Source organism: Chiloscyllium plagiosum, unplaced genomic scaffold, assembly GCF_037043375.1.
Source record: "Chiloscyllium plagiosum isolate Xiang-an unplaced genomic scaffold, Cpla_swu_hap1 HiC_scaffold_15, whole genome shotgun sequence".
Lineage (NCBI taxonomy): Eukaryota > Metazoa > Chordata > Chondrichthyes > Orectolobiformes > Hemiscylliidae > Chiloscyllium > Chiloscyllium plagiosum.
The window spans coordinates 20,437,638-20,459,750 of record NW_028270153.1 but is presented as its reverse complement, the minus strand read 5'-3'; the positions used below and the strand labels follow the sequence as shown (position 1 = coordinate 20,459,750).

The window sequence follows — 22,113 nt, the reverse complement described above, 5'->3', positions numbered from 1 at the left end:
TGGTCGAAAAGAAGTGCAAATATATTCTGATACAGAATGTGAATATGAGATTTTTATGTACTTGCAATCTGTGGACAGGTTAATACACCTTTAACTTAATATTTCACGAGACCTTCCATGTACCTTTGAAATATCCTTCGTTGCACATAGAATATTTACCTATTTGATGTCCAAGTCCAATGTTAAAATCTCTAAAGCTCTTTAAGTGTACATTGTATGTCAACAAAATACTAAACACTGTTTAAATAGAAGAGTTTTTAAAAGTCAACTAATTCTTAATGGTTGGACCTTACAATAATGTAATCATTTAATACCATATAGCTGAGCTGAGTCGTTTTGTCTCGCAGAACGACAACTACTTTGAAAATGAAAGCAGAATCATTGGATATACACTAAAGTCAGCTATTAGCTGGAAAAAAAAGAGAGGTCAGCCTTTTAAGGATGACTGTTCATCAGCTTTTTGATGAGGTATCAAACCTGGTGCAGTAACCTACCTTTCCCTTTGTTGAAATAAAGACAAACTGCATATGTTGCAAATTTAGTTTTCTATCCCAGTCTAACTCTGCTCCTTTCTGTCCTTTGTTTCTTACGGTGTTCCAATGAAACTCATTGAGGAAGAGCATTCTGGTTTTTAACTGGCTGTTTCGCAACTGCCATATTAAGTTCAAAAACTTCAGATCATAACCACCCCACTTCCACTTTCTCAGATAACATTTCAACTGTAACCATTTATACCCCCTCTCAACCCATCTTCTCTTACCTTTTAATGAAAACAAAAAGTGCTGGAGAAACTCAGGAGGCTAGGCAGCATTAGTGGAGGCAAAAACAGAGTTAACATTTCTACCCAAGATAACTCTTCTTTGAATTAATTTTCTTATTTTTTTTAACCCCATTACTACCCCTTTTTCCTTGCACATTACCCCTTCCATCATTTAAATGCCCTATCCTCCATCCAATCAAACTCACTGTAATGGCAATTATATGAGTTTGCGTAAAAAGGTGTTACAACAGGAGAAAGGCAACACCTGACAAGCTAGTACAGTAAGGCACATTTTAATAGGCACGAACCTTGAACACCATAAAGGGCCATGTCAGCAGAAATGTCTAGAGAGGAACTTTGTATGCTCTATGGCCTGTATCAGCCTTGAGAGAAAACTGTAGAGTATGAACAAATTACTGTAGACAGGATAAGCAAAAGACTTAGAATGGAAAATTTATTGTGAAAGAATGAGATGTAAACAATGTATGTTTATGTGATCACAAAGATATAAAGTTTGGTTGCATTTTGGTCAGAAAGTGGACAGAGCTGGGACAGAGTATTAGACAAAATTCTGTTTAGCCAATCTAAGACTGGGGATGTTTGAATAAACATGAAATTAACCTGCATACCTGATTCCTCCTGCGTTCAGTGTCAGGAGGAACGACCACAACACTGCCTATTTTCTTACCTCACCACTTTCTGCCCACCCTCCAAAGTTTCTGTGGTTCTGTCCTTGTTTATAAACATGTAGCAAATGTAACTTATTCCAATTCTGAAGAAAGATCATTGACTGAAATGCTTTTTTCTCTCCATAGATGCTGCCTGACTTGTTGATTGTTAGCATCATTTTCTGTTCACTTTGTTGAAACTGATTGGCTTTGCCGGAGCATTTCTTCAGAGCTTATCTTTTCATTGCAAATTTCCAGAAATTTACATTTTTACCTTTTTATATATAGCTTCATTGGATTGTATAATTCAAAAAGAAATGTACTTTTTTGTAACTTCTGGGGAATACATTTTAGTCAGAGTTATATTAAAATTATTTTCCAGAAAAACTTGAAAGAGCAAGTAATAAGGAAGGCAAATGGACTATTGGCCTTTATTTCAAAGGGAATGAAATATAAAAGTAGAGAGGTTTTGCTAAAATTATACAAGGCGGCATAAAGCTGTACTCTTGGGCAGCACAGTAGTTCGCACTGCTGCCCCACAGCACCAGACACCCCAGGTTTGAGTTGAGCCATGAGCAGCTGTCTGTGTTGAGTTTGCTCCGAGCGCTCTAGTTTCCTTCCATAGTCCAAAGATGTGCAGGTTAGGAGAATTACCCATGTTTCTAAAAATAAATTGCCCTGTGGTGTCCAGGGATGTGCAGGTCCCTTGGCTTAGCCATGGTAAAACCTCCATTGGGGTTACAGAGATGGGGTGGGGGTGTGGGATGCTCTTTGGAGGATCAGTGCAGATTCAATGGGCTGAATGGCCTCTTTCTGCACTGCGATTCTACAATTCTATGTTGCAAGGCACTAATCAGACCACAGCTGGAATACTGTAACTATTTTAGGCCCCTACGTAAGGAATGAAATACTGGCTTAGGCCCTGGAGGGAGACTAAAATCAAGAACGCCGTGACTCAGAGATAAGAGTGCTACCAAATGATTCACAGCTCATACACATTAATATTCTGTGTTGCTGTCTTAGGGAACTAGGTGTTAAGATTATATGACATTTGACTCACACTCTACATCTACTTCGATGATAGCATAAATTGCAAATGTAACAAAAGCATCACTTTGCTCATAAACCCTATGTTCATGTTTTTTTACAGCGGCACCTCTTCAATTCTCTTTAACTGAGTTATTTCACATCAGTTTAAAAAGGCACAGAGCCATGGGTCCACTTAATAGAAATGTTGTATTTTGTCTTCCCAAATCAAAAATATTTTTATTTCCTATCATGACTGTTCACTCAGTATCTTGCGTCTAAAGATTTTAATTAGAACTGACCACCTCATCTTCACTGAGAGAGTGGACTTCATCCACCTAACTTAGCTCAAATGTAGAGGGCTGAGGCAACAACAGTGGATCTGACTGGTAACTGAAATACCAAATTATCTTTTGATGTCCATATAAAATTGGCTACATAAGGTGGCACGGTGACTCAGTGGTTAGCACTGCTGCCAGGGTCCCAGGTTCAATTCCAGCCTCGGGTGACTGTCTGTGTGGAGTTTGCACATTCTCCCTATGTCTGCGTGGGTGTGCTCCGGTTTCCTCCCACAGTCACAAAGATGTGCAGGTTAGATGAATTGGCCATGCTAAATTGCCCATAATGCAAGGTGTATTAATCAGAGGGAAATGGGTCTATGTGGGTTACTCTTCAGAAGGTCGATATGGACTGGTTGGGCCGAAGAGACTGTTTCCACACTGTAGGGAATCTAATCTAATCAAAAAAAAATTTGCAAGTTTTAACTGGAAAATATGTTTAGAAATAATACATGTCTAAATGATTTCCCTAGAAAAATTTGGTCTAAAAGATCTAATGACGTAACCTAGTTATAACAGTTACTCTAGCTACTAGTGTTTTGATTAAATGTGTTCTCAATAATCAGTTAGACATTTTTCAATATTTTTAACAATTTTGATTACTGCCTTCAGTAAAGCAGCAAACAAAATAATTTCAAATGAATGCTTCATTTTTCTTCAATTAAATCGAGAATTAAACAGAATACCTACAGAAATTAGGCTTACCAATTATGCCTAGATAAGGCCTACTTTTCTTTGCATTTCATTTTAACATATGTCACAAATACTTAAGTAAGGATATACAAATATTAGGTTACGAATAAAGCATTTGAAACACTAGCTCATGAATGCTTAATATTCTTGTATAATATTTCTCTGTTTGCTAGCTTCACATATTAAAATAAATAGATGTGGTCATTGCAACACCAGCAGAGGACTGTCGTGTGAAAGATATTGTGCATCCATGTGCTGCGACAACATTTTTGATGGAGTTTGGTTTGGCAGTTTTCTCCTTGAGGTCTGTAATTCTGATGAGGGAGGTTTAGAATTTGATTCGATTTGTTGTTGTCATATGTACAAAAAAAATGTCGTTTTGCACGCTGTACAGGCAGATCATACCATACAAAGAGCATCAGGGTAGCAGAACAGAGGGCAGAGTAGTGTTACAGCCGTAGAGAAGTTGGAGAGAGAGATATCAATATTAACATTTGAGAGATCCATTTAATAGTAGGGAAGATGATGGTTTTAAATGTTTGTATGTGTATTAAACTTTATAAACCTAAGTCGTGAGCCAAATAAAAAATCCAGTGCGATGCTGACTCTTCTCTTAAAAGGGAGGAGTTTTGAATAATGCGATTAATTTTTAAAAAATTTAACTGACAGATTCCTTTTTATATTTTGTGGGTCAGGCATTCAAAATTCAGGAAGACCTAGTAACTCTTTCCTAGTATTCAATAGGAATTTTTAAAGCCAAGAAAATTGGAAAATCCATTAGACAGAAGTGGCAAGAAAGTAATCAGTAGCGATTGTCAGTTTGATATTCCTCAGAGGAAGGAAAAGAACATTCCTAGAATTTATATCACACAACATTTATTCTTTTTTGGTGTAACTGGTCCACTAGGCTGTGTAGCATGTCTGTACTCACTCTGTGTCAGAGTCTCAGATTATTGTCTATGGTAAGAAAGTCAAAATAATCCTGAATGGGAAGGTTAGAAAAATACCCAAAATGTTAACAAGTGCAAAATATAGTTTTTACCTTACATACATTCTCAAGTAACTAAAAAAAAGTTCATATTTATGTTCATGCCCTAATGTGCTTGTATGAAAAAAAAGGTGACTTGTTTAGATGTTAGAGTATTGTTGATTTCACAATAGCTTTTTCATTGATTTGTTCACATCATATACTACTTGTGTGGAATTTAGTTTGTACTAAAACTGTGCTCGGTGTACTAGTTACTAATCTGTCCTAGTAATGCATTCTCAAGCCAATTTGAATACGATGCATTAGTTGTCTTAATACTCAGTACATTGCTAACTATCACGCCTTGAATACAATATGAAACGTATTAGGATTATGTTTGAATATTACATTCAACCTATTTATTCATAGACATTTGAGTTCCATTAGGGTCCAACTTTATAACTCATCCAATTACTGTATATAAATGCACATCTTTCTTCAAAACTCAACTGCTGCATTCAGCTTGCTGCTCGATTGTTATTAGAGATCCTTTGCATGCACCAACGGGCAACCACTCTTTTTTTTGTCTGATTTTTTTCCTGTTTAAATGTGCAAACATGGTGTTTTCCAAATTATGATTTGATTCACTTATGACGAGGTAACGATGTTTGCTGCCACATGGTAAAGTTACTAGCACTGACAGCCTGTAGACTTGCTACATTAACATGGGAATGTCAGTGCTGATTCTGTTTCTTGTAGAGGTCCCACATACCCTTAGCTGTAAGACTGCAGCCCTGTACAGCTCAGGTTACAGCTCCTTTAAATAGTAAACACTTTGACCTTCACTCAGAAGATGGTTGAAGGATGGCTGAGCTTCTTTCTTCTTCTCCTTAACACTTTAATGTTGTTTAAATAAAATTCACAGTCAATTTAAACTGTTATTGTAAGGGCTTCCATTCTTTTGAATTTGTTACTGTAGAAGGCATCCTTCAGTTGAGATGATTATTGTAGGGACCTTCATTCAGTTGATATTGTTACACTAGGAGCCATCATTCAATCAACATTGTTACTATAAGATACCATTATTTAATTTTCAGAGCAGTTTAAGGAACTTGCATTCATCCAATGCAAAGAGGTTTGATATGTGCAATAAAAAGCCAGCAATTCTTTTAAAATTTTTTTTGATCTTTTGTTGCAGAACTACTATGTTATCTGAGCTAAAGGGAATTGTGTTTGTGGAGGCATCAGTACATATCAAATAATTTTCTATAGAAGACAGAATTGTGCCATGTGCCTAATTCTAGAGATGGGACATATTTTGAACCTGGTAGAATTCAATTTCATAGCCTAATTTATGGCACAGTTATATGGGTATTTGTGTTTCCATTACATGGTGATTGATGAAAATCAAGGGAAATGACTCAAGCAACAAGCAATACGGATAAAGGTAACCTGCAGATGTGCTGAATTTAGAAAAGCAAAAATCAATGTGAATAAATGGGAACCTGACCACTTTTGCAGGAAGACTAGGGGGAAAGAAATTGAGATATAAAAAGCAAGAATAGACAGAAATTGCAGAACTCTGAGACACGGGGGATATAGTTGCCCTGGCAAATGGATCATGTGATGTTAATATGCACATACATACTTAAAAATTAAAAATACAAAATTGAATATTGTTTATTGCAAGTGGAATGAAATATAAAGTTAGGGATGGTTTGCCACAGTTCAATGATGTGTTGTTTAGATTGAACTCCCTACACTACGGAAACAGGCCATTTGGCCCAACAAGCCCACACTGACCCTCCGAAGAGTAACCCACCCAGACCCATTCCCCTATATTTAGCCTGACTAATGCACCTAACATTATGGGCAGTTTAACACAGCCAATTCATCTGACCTGTATATCTTGGGATTCTGGAGCACCCAGAGGAAAACCACACAAACACAGTGAGAATGTGCACACTCCACACAGACAGTCGCCTGAGTTGGGAATTGAACCTGGGTCTCTGGTGCTGTGAAGTAGCAGTGCTAACCACTGATCCACCATGCCACTCCAAAGGCTAGAGACTAGATTTGGAGTATTGTGTACAGTTTCTGTCTCCTTATTTCAGAAAGGATATAAATGCATTATAAGCAGTTCAGAAATGCAACTGATACCAAGGATAGAGGCAGGTTGTTATTCTGTAAGAGAAGCTTGGTCTAGTTGGGCCTATAGCTATTGGAAAATACAAGGTGATCTTATTGAGACATTAAGAACCTAAAGGGACTTGACAGGCAGGATGCCAACAGGATGTTTCTCAATGTGAGAGAGGCTGGTCCTAGGGGACACCGGTATGGTTACAATAGAGAGAAGGAGGATTTCTTTCTCTCAGAATGTTCTAAGTCATTGGAACTATCTTCCCTAGAGAACAATTGATATTTATATGGAAGAACTAGGTAGATTGTTTCAAACAAGGAAGTCAGAGAGAATGTGGAGAAGGTGAGAATGTGGAGTTAAAGTCAGAATCAGATCATCCATGGCCCTATCGAATGGTGGCGCAGACCAACAAACTGAATAGCCTACTTCTGCTCCTTATTTGTATGTTCACCCGTATGTCTCATGCTGCACCACTTGGTAAAATATACAGGGTTTCAGCATTCGCCAGGTTAAGGAAAGAGACACTCCAATTAAGTCTCTGTTTTCCATGTCAAGTTCATCTGTGGGATGACAATGACATCTGTTATATTGGTTTGCAATCGACACTTGCTAAGAAGCTAATAAAGTAAGTATTTAATGGCATTCTCTGAAATCATCAGAAGTATAACAATATCTGAAACCTTTAGGTTTTTATTATAGTTTTTTATTTTTGCCAAATGTGGTTAAGATTCAAACAACTGGACCAGTTTAAAATGCACAAGGTCAATAGGTCAATGTATCAATAAAAATATTAGTGAATGGACTGACACAATCAAAAATCACACAAAATCACTACAAATCAGAACCTTTGGCATAGAGATTTTGTTACTTTATACACATTTACAGTTGAATTTCCTTTGCTAGTTACATTGCCTGGTGCTATGGCGTTCAGTTCCTTTGTGTTCCATTTTAACACAGTCATTAACTTAGTTAAAATAAATAAGTTGTCAAGTTCATTAAATCGTGTATAAATGCATTTCGTGCAATTTTGTTGAGCATTGAACTATCACAGGAAACTAATCCCTTTCATAGAGTCATATAGCACTGAAACAGACCTCTCGGTCCAACCAGTCCACGCTGAACATAATCCCAAACCAAACTAGTCCCACCTGCTTGCTCCTGCCCATGTCCCTCTAAACCCCTCCTAATTACGTATCCATCCAAATGTCTCTTAAACATTGTAATTGTACCCTCATCCACCAATTTCTCAAGAAGTTAATTCCACGCGAACCACCCTCTGTGTAAAAAGTTTGCCTCTTATGTCTTTTTTAAGCTTCTCTCCTCTCACCTTAAAAATGTCACTCCTGGTTTTGAAATTCCCCGTTTTAGGGAAAAGACAACAACCATTAATTCTATCTATACCTGTCACTATCTTATAAACGTCTATGAGGTCACCTCTCAACCTCCTACGCTCCAGTGAAAAAAAATCCCATGTTGATCGGTTTCAATTTAGGGCCTATAAGGAAAGCGCTACTTTCCTGGTTTCACGCAAATATTGCTGCTCCATTTCTCAGTGCACTCTGGAGAATTGGTATTTGAATTTTGACAGCAAAGATCACTGAAAGTAAAGGTCGTCGAAGCAACAGTAACCTATCTGTCAGCGCTTCAGAACTGTCCCATTCTCAAAGACGGCTTTAACAAGTCTTTGCTCGTATTTCTCCGTGTCTTCGGCAGCCTGGAAATTGCAGTGTGCGGTATTAGCATAGGAACACTTAGCAGACACGTTTGAAATGTCTCTGTCTGCTCAGTGTCCATTCGACTTGTGATTAACGCCTTCCTTAAAATAGCAAATTAATTTGCTATGGGAACAGCGGCCCATTTCTACATGAACTGCATCAAATTGCTAAACCAGCGCGTTTCCTGCACTCCTCAGTGAGTGTGCAATTAGGAACCCATCAGATTTCTTGACCTTCATTAATCCCGTTAATAAAAGTGTGAATCACAAAAATTATGATGTGGCGAACTCATTGCGCCCAGAAAGAAAACAACAGAGAAACTGCAAGGAGTATGCTCTTGCGGGGGATTGGGTCTAATAAATATTCAGTGTGATTTGACTGTAATCTTATCTCGATCATTTTCGGTAATGCTCGGTTTATTTGAAAACAGAGGATTATTTCCGCTTGTCTTGTTGTTCCTGAGAGAAGGCCTAAAGGGCTGATCGTTTTACCCTGATTTCCCTTATATGGGAGGCGGCCGCTCTAGCCCTCATAGGCTGTCAGTGACTCAAGTTAAAATCTAGGTGTGCACAGCCTGTGCCTGACTGGGACTTGGGATAACACTGAGCCTTCATCATGGAGCTATTTCTGCCGTCCAGCCGCCCACTTTCAGCCGTATTCTTCAACACTGAACAAGGTGAGTGGCGAAATTTAATGTCTAAATTGTTCGATTAGATTAGGGTGCGTGAGAATGCTTTCCTCGGTTGCCTGGATGAACTTGACCCTGGCACAGCGCATTCTGAACGCAGAGTCTCGGGGCTGTTCGGTAAGACTCGGGTTTCAGAGCAGACGGTAAACTGCTGCAAGGTTTAAAATGCACACTCCTGCCTTGCCCGACTCAGTTAGGGTCTACATGTTCAGGCTGCTCAACATTTTGCCGAGTGTTTTGGTTTGAGAGAGAGTCCCATCAAAGAAAAAAGTCGAAATGATGTTCCACTTGAAGTTTTCCTTCTTTAAAACGAATCTTTTAGATATGAAATAACACTCTAAAGACAAATCACTAGAGTTGACTGTTATGACATTGTTGTACTGTAAGAATGGTTCAGTGGAGAGAACATTAGAGAGAGGTGATCTCAGAGATGCAAAGCTGGGGTGTTCAATATTATTCATGAGGAGATACCCAGCGTTAGATTCTAATACTGTAGACAGAGATGCTGTTTGATGTGTGATGTATACTGTTGATACCAACAGTTCCAACTGTAAAAACAGCTTCTTTGGTAATGTGTTTCCTCGAAATGCTAAATCAAACAAAAACCAACAACTGCATTATCTCTCCGCTCCCCTCCACAATTCCACCACCCCCCCCCCCCCCACAACCCATGTCACCCTGCGCCTTGCACCATCTGCAGTCTCCAGAGTTGGCCTGCTCCCTTAGCCTCTGCAGTGCCGCTGTGAAACCAGACACTGAGGTCCACATGACCAGCGCTGAAGTCACTCTGCCTCTCGCTTCTCCCTTCCCGGTAGGCCTCCCATTCAGCATCTCCCAGTGAAGCCTTGGACCCAGGCTGGGCAGTGCGGGAGAGGGCGCAGGTGGAACTGCAGAGAGTGAACTCTGTACAGTCCATCACCAGGTGCACCGCTCCCTGCTCGGCGTGGCAAGGAATTGAAGGCTGTTTAGCTGCGGTCTGTTCTTGTAGATTAATGCTAATCCCACCTGCAGCCGGGGACCATTCGTAACCCCAGATTGTGCAGTAATTGCCTTCCACCATTAAAGAATGGTTACCTTACTATAGAGCTATGGCTTTTCATATATACCGACATTTTCCGAGCTACCATCAGTTTTGAGGAAGGATCACCCGACCCAAAACGTTTACTTTGATTTCTCCCCACAGATGCTGCCAGACCTGCTGAGCTTTTCCAGCAGCTTTTGTTTTCGTTTCGGGTTTACAGCATCCGCAGTTCTTTCGGTTTTTATGTCTTTTCATTGTCGCTCAGAACATAAATGAAAACCCCAAATACTTCGATATTGTGGGACTTTTCGCTGGATGCTGTCAGTGACTGACAACTAAACAGGGAATAGGACAAAACGGTTTTTTAAAATTTAAAAAAAACGAAATTTTAAACCAACAATAAAAAGGAAGACCATCATTTGAAAGAAAGAATATAAATTCATATGAAAGCAAAATACCGCAGATGCAGGAGATCTGAAATAAAAAAAGGTGCCGAAGGAACTCAGCAAGTCTGGCAGTGTCTGCCGAGTGAGAAATAGAGTTAACGTTTGCAGTGCTTTGTGATTCTTATATGGGCATAGTTGAATGTTTAGATTTGGAGATAGCTCACCAGAATTAGAGTTTGCTTGTTTTGCATCTTGGCTTCCCACTGCATTCGATAAGTTCATTAAACCTGAGTCTGTTTTTCTTTTAAGAAATAGGGCTAACTGCGGTCCCCGCAGCTTGAATGCCAAGTTGCACTGAGAGAGAATGTGAGACAGATATGGGGCAGGACACTGCACTTCAGGTGGCGGCTTTGTCGACTGTACCTTGCAATTCATTTCAATTTCAAAAATCACACAACACCAGGTTATAATCCAACAGGTTTAATTCTAGCTGCACACTAGCTTCCAATTAAACTTGTTGGACTATAATCTGGTGTTGTGTGACTTTTAACTTTGTACACCTCAGTCCAACACCGGCATCTCTAAATCGTTTCAATTTCAGCCTCTTCACTAAGACAACAGGCTTTTTCGTAGCTTTTGAAAATAAAATGTTGTCGGTAAATCTGGCATAACAATTAATCGTAAAACAAATATCCAAGAACCATTCATATATACTTGACGGATATAATAAATTAGTGACTTTTTCTTTTGGTTAAGTGTGAGGAGTGCTCTGGTTAAAGGACCTCTTCAGGCAAGCGTTTTGTCCATACCAAAAAAAAACAAACCGTTCAGTGTGATTAAATAGCATCACTGTGGCGAGTGGAAGTTACTTGTCACCAAATCACCATCTCAAAACTGGTGATATCTCTGGAGCAAGACTATCTGATCAGAGCTTTCAAAACGGAGCAGCATTCCTACACCTGGTCGGCAAACTGCACAAAGCCTTTTTTTTGTTTGTTTTTTGAAAACAGAACTCCCGAATTAAACCCGGCCACCTGATCCTAAAATTTCGAGAGAAATCAGTCCCTTCTCCAACGTTTGGACAGTCCGTGATAGCTTCATTTAACACTTAGTAGAAGTGCAGTGGTTTGTTAAATTGCAATGCAGAAGAGGAGTCCTGCTGTGCTGGAGATTTGTGAGCTATCGTTTATTTTAAGGAGGGAAAAATCCATGGCTTATGAGCAAAGATCCGCAGCCCAGTGGCGCACACTGGCAGTTCTCACTTTCGAAGACTTGGATTGCAAAATTTGTGATTGATTCCAAATATATGATTTTCATCAAATGTGTTTTCATTAAATAAATAAGTTGACTGCTTCAAGATGTAGACCCCAGACTTCAACACGTTTCCTTTAGATTATTAAAGGTAACGGCCATCTAAAGTAAGGGACATTTATTCTCTTATCCCTTTTCATTCCATTTTATAACCAAAGTTCTTTTGAAAATTCATATTAATTTATCAAGTCAAAATAATGTTGCAACCGAACTTTAAAACTTTTTATTGCTATTGCACCCCCACCGACCCCCTCCACCCTCAAAATCTAAATATTGCACATAAATCTCTGTTATGCTGGTTGGGAAATAACCAATTATTTACAACTGAGATAAACATAATGATTTAGGAAGTTTGGGATAGGGTTCCCTCACAGTTTACCTTCCAAACCATGCAAACCTCCCCCCCAGCCCCCCAAACAAAATGTGTACGTACCTTCATGTAAAAAAAATGAAATAGCTCCATTTAAGCAAGACGATAAGGGAACCCATGATGCTCTTTGCAGAAGCAATCTGTCTATCTACCAGCAAAAAGAAACAGCCTTTTACTCCCTCCAACAATGTAGCTGTTAAACAGAGAGAAAAAAAAGCCCTGTTTCAGAGTTGTGTAATTGTCAAAGTCAGCTCAATCCAGGGGTTATACTGATATTTTTGTTGTTAATTCCAGCTGTTAAAAATTATAAAATGCAATTAACGTAAAAGTACACACGTCTCTGAGAAAATGACAATTTTAATAAGTACTTTTTTTGTCTAGACTGTCCATCAAAACGAGATTGTGGCGTTTACACAGAAATGATTGACCTTTGTAAAGACTGTTCTGTAACTACCTTGTAATTCATTCATCTGAAGTCTTTGGTGTCCTGATATATTGCAAACAAATTATTATAAAGTATTTACTAAAATAATAAACCCAATGGAATAAATCACTGCGCCTTTCTGAAGTCCCAGTATGTCTTTTTTTATGTGCGTGTGTGGTATAAGGTTGGTGTTTTCTTTTTGTAAATCACAGCCTTGGTCCGTTGATAAAATAACTCTTTTGAAGGTGCTCTCCCACCACATAAAGTGGGTGCTTCTTCCTGAGGCAAGGCGTTGCCAGGCAGTTAAACCTTCATCTTAGCTTCTCACTTAACAGTTTTATGATTTGCTTACTTTCGATGCAAGTTGCGCCAAAGTACCAGGACTTGTACATTTATTTTAAAAATAAACGGCATTTCAAACCTCCAAAATAGATAGCAAAAATGGATACCTGAAACATTTATTACAAAGACTCGTAACGTTTAACATTAAAATGGGGTTGGCGGGGGGAAGGTGAGGGGTGGGGCTGGGGGAGAACCAAAATCCTAATCAGTATTAGTACAAACCCAGTAGCAGTCTGATTAAGTAAAGAAAACAGAAGGTGAGGCTTTTCCTATTCAGCTGTCGGCTTTGCCATTGTCTGAGCGCAACAGATAATATCTAATTGAGCTGCATTCAAAGTCTGAGCAGGGGTTGATCAAGAGCAAAGGGGGTTGGGGGGGGGGGGGGAGAGAAAAGAGGCAGGGGATCGCAGTGGAATTTATCAATGGCTTCAAATCGTAGACATTTCTGGCTTTGCTGAAAGTCAGCTTGCATCCCTTGGGTCTGGAGAGAGCTGTGCAAGTCTCGTTTGGGACACTGCTTTTGCCGTCTGTGTGCAACATCTAGCAACAGCAGGAGCAGTCAGTCAGGCAGTCAGACAGTGTGCATACACTCCTCTGCCAAGGAAGCTTCTTTAAAAATGCACTTCACATAGCCTGAAGCACAAGTGAGATGTCATGGAGATGGAGACCATCATCTTCATTTGAGAACAGTACAGTAGAAGTAGAGTTGCCAAATCCATTAGGAATCAGGAAAGAAACCCAAAAGGGATCCATCAACACAACAACCGGTGCTGGAACTGTGAGTGTGTTCCTGCCGCTGTTAAATTGTGTGGAACAGCAAAGCCACTCTCAGGCTGTCGACAGTTCTGCAGAATACCAACAGCTGCAGGGTTAGTCTTTCTGCCTTGGAGACACAGAAATATCGGCCTGGGTAGCGGGTGAGTAAACCTAACTGTTGTCTCTTGTTGCATTTTGGCGTTTTTACACGTAAGTCATCAACAAAACGTTGTTTTAGCGTGGAAGAAAACAAAATCTTTTTCGAAGTGAACGCAGCCCACAACTTTGTGTATTCATGTAAACTGCATTCCCACCCCTCAAAGCAATGTTACAAGGAAAGCTACAAATGTACTCGGGTACAGAGCTGCTGCCGTTGTGTGAATTCTGAAGCAGTATTATTCTGAAGTTCTGGTATGTTTCCAGTATTAACGATGCACACGCAGTCAACGACAAAGGCAGTCAGTTGGGATCTCGGCAGCAAGAGTGAGAAATGTATTTTTATTTACGACAATCTTTACCGATGGTGTGAATAACAAGCTGAAACAAATGAACAACTCAACGTGCCGAGAGCGGGTTGGCGAGAACGGGAGCAAAGATCCCTTGCAAACAAATGAGAAAAAAAGTTGCAGATAAAACAATTTGATTTTGGATGCCGAGATGCTGAGGTTTTTTTTCTGTTTTGATGCAGTTTTTGATATAAATAGTGAAAAGACTTGAGAAAAAGTTACCAGCATAACAAAGGTGTGGCATATAAATGAATTAACATGCACGGGAAGGAGTATGGACTACATAAGAGTATAGGTATTCATTGGCGTTGTATGTGAGCAGAATATAAATGCTGTAAAAGTGTGTGATACGCACGAGGAAAGTAAGGACATATCTGCATTCTTGAAAATACGAAGAAACTATAGAGGTTGTAGGAGTAGGTATGATACGTATAAGTTGATATGTTTTCTTACTGTGACCGTACACAATAATAATAGCCAACAACGTTTGCACATAAAGATCAGAAACAATACTTCAGTGGAAATGTGCATGTGGGTCTGACGGGTACGTTTTTGTTACCCGTACATACAAGGTTGTATGGTTTCTGACTTCATCACAAACATATTTCTCAAATTATTTCAGCATTTTTTTCTTGTCAAATTTGAGTCTTGCAACTTTTTGGAAAGTTTCTAAGAATTATCATAAGTTTTTTTAAAATAAAAACTTCTCTTCCTGTCAATAATAAGACTTGCTGTAATGTAGCAGAATTTTTCAAGACTTAATTTTTGCAATGAGGGTTCTCTGAGATAAGAGCACTTTTATCATGACAGATGTTAAATACAGCAACATAGTGTACAATTTGGATGTAGTGTATAGTTTGAAATGGAGTGTATCCAAATATCCTTACTGAAACAAGTAGATTTGCAGAAATGCTAATAGTTGAATCTTCAATCTAAACAAGTTTATAATTTTAAAATAATATATAATGGTTCAAACTAAACAGGCAGAGTACGTCTTAAAATGATCCTTGCAAATTGTTTTATGCATTCCAGTCTTTTAATTTTGGGTCAAAAAGATTTGCGAAACATCAAAAATGTTGAATGGACGTCAGCTATCAAGCTGTTTAAAATTTAATTAGCGTTGAATGAAAAAGAACCTGGAATGAGGAGTTAAAGAAACATCATGAAGGAGGCACTTGTTTAATATGGAGGAAGTGAGCTATGCTGAGATATTGAATCTGAAATGATACTGTTGAAATGGTATATTTTAGACAATCTGTGATCTGTCATTCTGGGTTATTTGCAAGAATGACTGACATGAACAATGTTTAAATATGCCCTTTTGGTGTTGGGAACCTGTGTAAGTAGCCAGACTGTATTACAGATGGGCTGATGAAAATGTTTATACCAAATGCTCAAACTCAAAGTTGTTTAGGAATAAAATCTAAGTTCAGTTTAACCAAAAAAAAATTGTTTAATTATCTGATTAGTTTGTTTGCACATGTATTATTTGCATTCGAAAGAAACATTCAGTATTCAGTCTCTTACAAGCATGGATGTTTTATGTCATAAACATGAGGTTCAGAGTTATAAAAAGTCAAGGAAACAATGAGCATTTGTTGAAATTTCAGAAGCTAAAAACATTGCAAAAAAAATTTCTGATTTGCATTGAATTTACATTTTAAAGATCCTTAAAAAATGGGAGACAGTGTGGGAAAAAGGAAAATAACAGGCAGTTGTAAGTGAGTTGTTGCACAATGTTTAACGAACCCCATTTTAAACTGCTTACTAGTCGTTGATTAGTATGTAAGATTTTTCAATAATGTGATTTGAAGAATGAAATTATAAGGTTTCAAAGAATTGTTCTAAAAGTGAGCTGGTGTAGGGATTAAAACCACAAACAGAAAATAAAGAAACCTAGCTGTGAAAAAGCTATTTCAAAATATGTTTGCTATATATTTAAATGAAAGTGTTACATTGTCATAGAGTTTGGCATTAACATAGGAGTCAGATGTGGAAGTACAAGAGTTTTAAACAGAGAAATTATTTAAGCTATAGAGGAAGATGGTCATTAAAATACAAAACTTCCAACAGAAAGGCTTTAAATGTTCGGCAAACACATAGCTGCTGACAGAGGAGGAAACTCTGAGAAACTAGGGCTCAGCTCCTTGGCTTTTAGTTTGTTTGCTACACTCCTTAGCTGAAAGATTCAGTCAGAGGACAATCAAAATACAGATAATTCAGCAAGACAAAGGAGCTCTTCTTTCCTTCCTGACTGATCATGGTGCTCCTAATGGATTTTCACCAACACCCTCTTCTAATCAGGTGAATGGAGATAAACTAGATTTAGGCGACAAATAATTATAATGGTGTCTTAATGACAGTGGAAAGGCTCAAATGTACTGAGCTTAAATTCCCTGGGTCAGCTGTGGTGCTCTTATTTCAGGGCTCTTCTGAAACTGTAGTGGCTGGCTGCCTGATGAGGCCACGGTCTCAGAATGTAGGAAAATATAAAAAGAACAAAACAGAGCATTTCACATCACTTTGCATTTGGCAATTTCTTTACAAAAAAAAAACTCATGAGCAGCAGTGAAATCAACACTTACAATAACAAAAGAATGGAATGGCACAAAACATGTAGAAGTGGAGATATTTTTAATACCGTTATGATATACACAGAAATTAATTAGTTCTGTGGCCTCAAAGATGATGATATAAATAAATAACCTGACAGACTGTTTTACGTACAACACTTTTTTTTGTCTTCTCCATGGCTTTGAACTAAAAAAACATAGTATTCATGGACGGCACCAAGCCTTATCATCTTCATTTCTTCATCCTGCCCAACAATTCTGAATATTTGTTCGAAATTTCATGAAGGGGAATGAGGTTTTTAAAAAATGCAGCCTTGATAAGCCTATATGTAAGAATCTTAAATCCATTTCCTGAGTTAGTCTTAGAAACCTCAACTCCATTATTGACTCTTGATGATCCTTGTTTTAGAACCGTTTGACACAATGCTGGATGTTGCACTGCAGATGCTGTGAGTTTTGGAATTAAAAGCACAGTTGCAATTTCAACATTTGTCTTATAAAGTAAATGTGGTTTAAAGTGATAGTGTACTTTAACACCCATTTGTGATCTCAATTTCCATGAAATAAAATCTTATTGTGCAATTACTTCAGTTACGACACCCGAACAAATAATTACAGTGCAGGACACCGCAGTATGCATAGTCGCAGAATTACATGAACAAGCCAATTTGAATATACTGTTTTCTGTGAATATCAGGGAGTAATACAACAAATAAATTACAATATGGTTTCTTTTATGGCTTCCTCTCATGATCTAGAACTGCCAGGTACAAACATTCCATGTGCTGTTATATTGGTACATTTTTTACTGATACCTTCTTTGTTATTTTTACGAAAGTTATACGCAAATTTTGCTTCACATTTTGGAAAATCCATGCATCACTGAAGTTAGATAGACAATCTAAACTTTATACATCCTTTGGATATTTTGTGTAAGTTATGGCCACGAGGATTTGGACAGCCTTTTAAAATCTTCTGGTAAGAGTTGCAAGGGCGACAGAACATTTTCATGTTCTGTGTAATGTTCTGGGGCTCTCTGCTTATTATGAGGATTATTGATCATTTATCAATAGAATTGATTAAGATGTGGCTTCCCAAACGATGAAGATTTAAGTATGTCGTGATGTTCAACCAAGCTGTTAAATCATTTTTGCATTTAATTGTCTCACTATATCTTTAAGGAACCACGAAGTAATGCAACAATCACAGAGCCATTATAATACATGATATGGCATGGTGCCACACAAGGTGATATTAGGTCTCATGGCCAACAGCTGGGTGAATGAGGTATGTTTTAAGGAGTGTCTTAAGGAAAAAAGGCAGGAGCTTCAGCCTTTGAAAGCTGAAGGCATGGCCATCAAAGGTAGAGGGATAGAAATTGAAGATTTTTAAGAGGGCAGATGTCTCAGAGGGGTTTAGTAAATTAGGGGAGGCTAAACCAGAGAGGGATTTGAAAGAAATAATGAGAATTTTGAAATTGAGGTACTGTTTAACCAAGAACAATGGAAATTATCAAGGGCAAAGGTGATAGTTAAATGGGTTTTGCAGCAAATTAGGACACTGAAGCAACATTTTGGATAACCTCACATTTACAGAAGGTTTTATATTATGGAGGTTGAAGTTCATGGTCAGAGTAATGGTGCAAATATGTATTTGAAAGTTCATCCTGAGGTCAAATATGGCACCAAAGTTCACCCTCAGATAGTGAGCAGAGTTTGCTGCAGGGTCTAAAACAATAATTTAATTGGACAGAATTTCGGCTAATTTAGTACTGAGTGTTGGACAGTCTGGCAACTTAGAGAGTTAGGGTCGGTTAAGGGAGATGGCAGTGAAATAAATTGGTATGTCATCCTCTCACATGCCATCAGTAGCACTAGATATAATATAAAATATTATTTGAAATTAAGGCAGACAAACTGTGATGCAAATAATATTGGAATTATTGAAGAAGATCGCAGTCACAGAAGATGTTGCACCATTGGATATCAGTCATATAGGTGAACTAGAGCATAAAAAGAGTTTCGGAGAAGGCATATTGAATATTTGTGAATATACATTGATTTGCAAATTACCTATAAATATTATTACTGTACAATAATCAAAGTGAGAACTCATTTTGCTCAAGGCTTTGGGTAATATTTTTGTCAGTGGATCAATTAGTTATTGCAAAAGTGAATGGTTTGATGTTTTGAAAGGATTTCTATTGCATACAATTTCTTTCCATTTCAAGATGCATAGATTGAAATATTAATACAATGAACAGCAGTAAATCTGGGTGAATTACTAAAAATGGGAATTATTTCAAAGATTGGGTGGTGTAACCTATGTTGCCATAACAGACATACTGCACATAATTATACAGACAGGTTACTTGTTTTCTATTAATATTTAAATTTTAATCACAGGCTGAGAGGCTCACACTTATGTGGTTTTATACATGCTTTCATATATACAGAGTTGGTTCCTGGATAGAAGCTCATGCAGGCAGTATAAACAGAGTACTGGTTGGCTGGAACACATGCTACAGTTACCAGTCACAAAGTTACTATGTAAATGCAGCAATATAATTACACTACACAGAAACACATTGACTACCGTGTTTTTCATAAATACACCAAATGGGATGTAAAGATATTTAATTTACAAAGTAAATGTTAAACATCTACACTAAATGTTACACGCAAAGTATTAAAATTTATGCTAATTACGATTACAATGACAAGACATTGACAGTCACTATGCAATAATTAATTGGGTTATTCTATTAGTCATCAATAGAATGTACATGAAATACCACTGGCTGCACTGTAGATGGATTGACGATGTGTGCATATGAGCTGACAAAAATGCAATGATACTTACACTGAATAAAAATAAACTCAGATTACGATGCAGGTAAGTATGACAAAATTGCACTTAATTGATACACAGACAGTCATACTGTCATCAAATACAACAATTACAAATAAATTGACAGGTATATTTTACATAGATATATCAATATAAATAGTTACTATACTGTAAGCTATAGGTGACAGAGTTAGCATAGCACAGATGGAAGCCATCTGGCCGATCAAATCAGCTTTCAGTAAAGCAATACAATCTGTACCATTCCCTCACATTCTCCCTCTGGTTTATTTCCCTCAGGTGCCCATCCAAGTTATTTTTGAAATGTAACCTAAGATTTAAAAATAAATGCTGTAATATTTACATTGAGCGTAAAAGTATTGACCTGATGCAATATGATTATTCTATGTAAATGCAGAGGCAAAACTCACTTAGAGTTGTGTATAAATGCATACAGATAAACAGGCTGAAGTTATAAATAAAGCCTAAAACTGGTGGAAATAGTCAGCTGGTCAGGCAGCTGGCCTAAAGAGTCATTGGCCTGAAATTTTAACTCTTTTTTTCATCACAGATGCTGCATGACCAACTGCATGACCAGTTTTTGATTTTATTTCAGATTTCCAGTATCTGCAGTATTTTGATTTCAAACAATGGCTATACAGTGGTAAAATACAATAAGTCAAGCACTGAAAAAGCAGCCTTCATCTCAATATTCAAAATTTATAGTTCTGCTATTTATTGTTTTGGTTTGATATTAACATTAGTAAACTATATAGCAACATTATGTGTATCAGATGTTAAGATGTTTCTGCTGACAGACATCAGGAGCACAGGTTCTAGTTGCTCACAGATGCTGAGTTGTACCAAAGGTAACTGCACAAACATTAACTCCAGGGACTGATTTGTTACTTAAACTCCAGCTCAGAAACATTTTTACTAAATATACTTGAATAATAGTTATTCTTGTGTCAAAGTTCACCTCTTAGTTCTGGCCAAAGAAAATCCTTATTTTTTCATGTACCTCAATTTATGTACAGATGTTTCTGCAGTAGTACAGAAGTATCAGGAAGTGGGCACAAGTTTAATGTCTCCAAGGAATTTTGGTGAGAGCGCCATGTTAATGGGTTACTACATTCGCTAATGAGTACAGTAAACATGGGATCGATCTGGAACTGAGTGCTGTACTGCGTGAAAGTCTGGATGCTCCATGTCCAGCTCAACGTTCGTGGGACTGGAGAAGAGAATCTTCGCAGTGACGGGTTAGCTATCTGGGGTGCAAAGGACCAATTAAGAACAAGGAGTAGCACAGGAACAGGCCCTTCGGTCCACCAAGACTGCACAAACACATGACTCCTATCGAAACTAAAAACTATTTATATTTATGCAACCCCTATCCCTCTGTTCCCTGCCTCTTCTTGTATAAGTTCTACAGTTTTTGACAGTTCATGGACATGTACCCAAATTTTGAGAGTCCTGATCCAGTGTTTTTATACATCTCAGTGTTGACTCTTTCCATTATCTTTCAGTTGAATGTAAATCCCTGACAAACATTAGCCATGTAAAAATACACCTCTAATGTTTTGCCTAAAAATTAGGTCTCAAAAATTTGACTTTTACATATGTACAGACTGGAATTGAATTTATAAGATAGATGCTGAATCTACTTATATTGAAATGCATGATGGCCATTTAATATTGGTATGAGAGCATTTTAAATACATCTATCGAGTATATAGATGTGGGTAATTAGTACTTATTATGTACATAGGATTGGATGACTCATGGTGAATGTCTAACATTAGGTGCAAGATGGTTTTTGAGCATAAGTATGTAGGAGTGCCTGATGGATTTATTCAGCGTATAGGAGTGAGTGACAGGCACTTAATGTTTACTAGGGGAACAGGGATGGGTGACAGCACTTCATGTTTAATAAGTATCTGCCAGCAGGTAGAAAATTGCACCCTGTATTAAGGACAGACTCCCATTTTCTGTCAGAAGTTAAGTAGTAGTTGTAGGTGGTTTGAAGATGTCTTGGGAACTCTTGAACTTCCAAATTGGCATCATCTGTGACAGCATGATTTCTGACCATCTGTTAGGCTCGCTACTCTGTTTATAGATATTGATGTTTTTATATCTTTGTCTGAAAATTCCATTAACTAGAATTGTGAGCACTGAGTTAATTTATATACGCATGCGCTAAAAATGAAGTTAGTTTTCCAAAACCACATGAGGTAGGCCTTAGATGCACTCAGTAACAACAATAAGGGTCTTATTTAATTAGTTGTGCTGCTGCTCTGTACAGAGCTTGAACCTTTAAATAGTGTAGTTAGATTGAATTACAAGGGAAGCTTTTTGCATAATAAGCATTCAATAACTTAAACCCATCTTTGTTAGAGCATTGGACTATTGTACAGAAGCTACATTTATCATATGTATATGCTAAGGATTCAAAGGAATTGAAATCATATTGATGCAAGTAGTTTTAATGTGATAATGTTGACCTAGAATTTGCTGGAGTGACGCTTCTTGTAATGGGCCCAGTTTGTTAGATCCTTTCCTGCACACTTCAGCTGGAAAAACTG

General features: G+C 37.8%; 1 protein-coding gene across 8 annotated transcripts in view; it reads left to right on the top strand.

The window, feature by feature from the left end:
* The first annotated feature begins 8,835 nt into the window (after positions 1-8,835).
* The window catches only part of LOC122560227 (protein phosphatase EYA1-like), a 270,247-nt gene continuing 256,969 nt past the window's right edge, over positions 8,836-22,113 (top strand). For 2 of the 8 annotated variants that reach the window (XM_087994796.1, XM_043710684.2), the window contains exon 1: positions 8,836-8,983. Coding sequence is in view for 1 of the 8 variants with exons in the window: in XM_043710690.2 (XP_043566625.1) it covers positions 8,923-8,983 (61 nt within the window). In the remaining 7 variants the exon portion in view is untranslated. Of the gene's footprint in view, positions 8,984-13,352; positions 13,767-22,113 lie in introns of those variants that run through there. The other 6 variants (XM_043710690.2, XM_043710688.2, XM_087994798.1 and 3 more) reach the window with 6 other exon arrangements.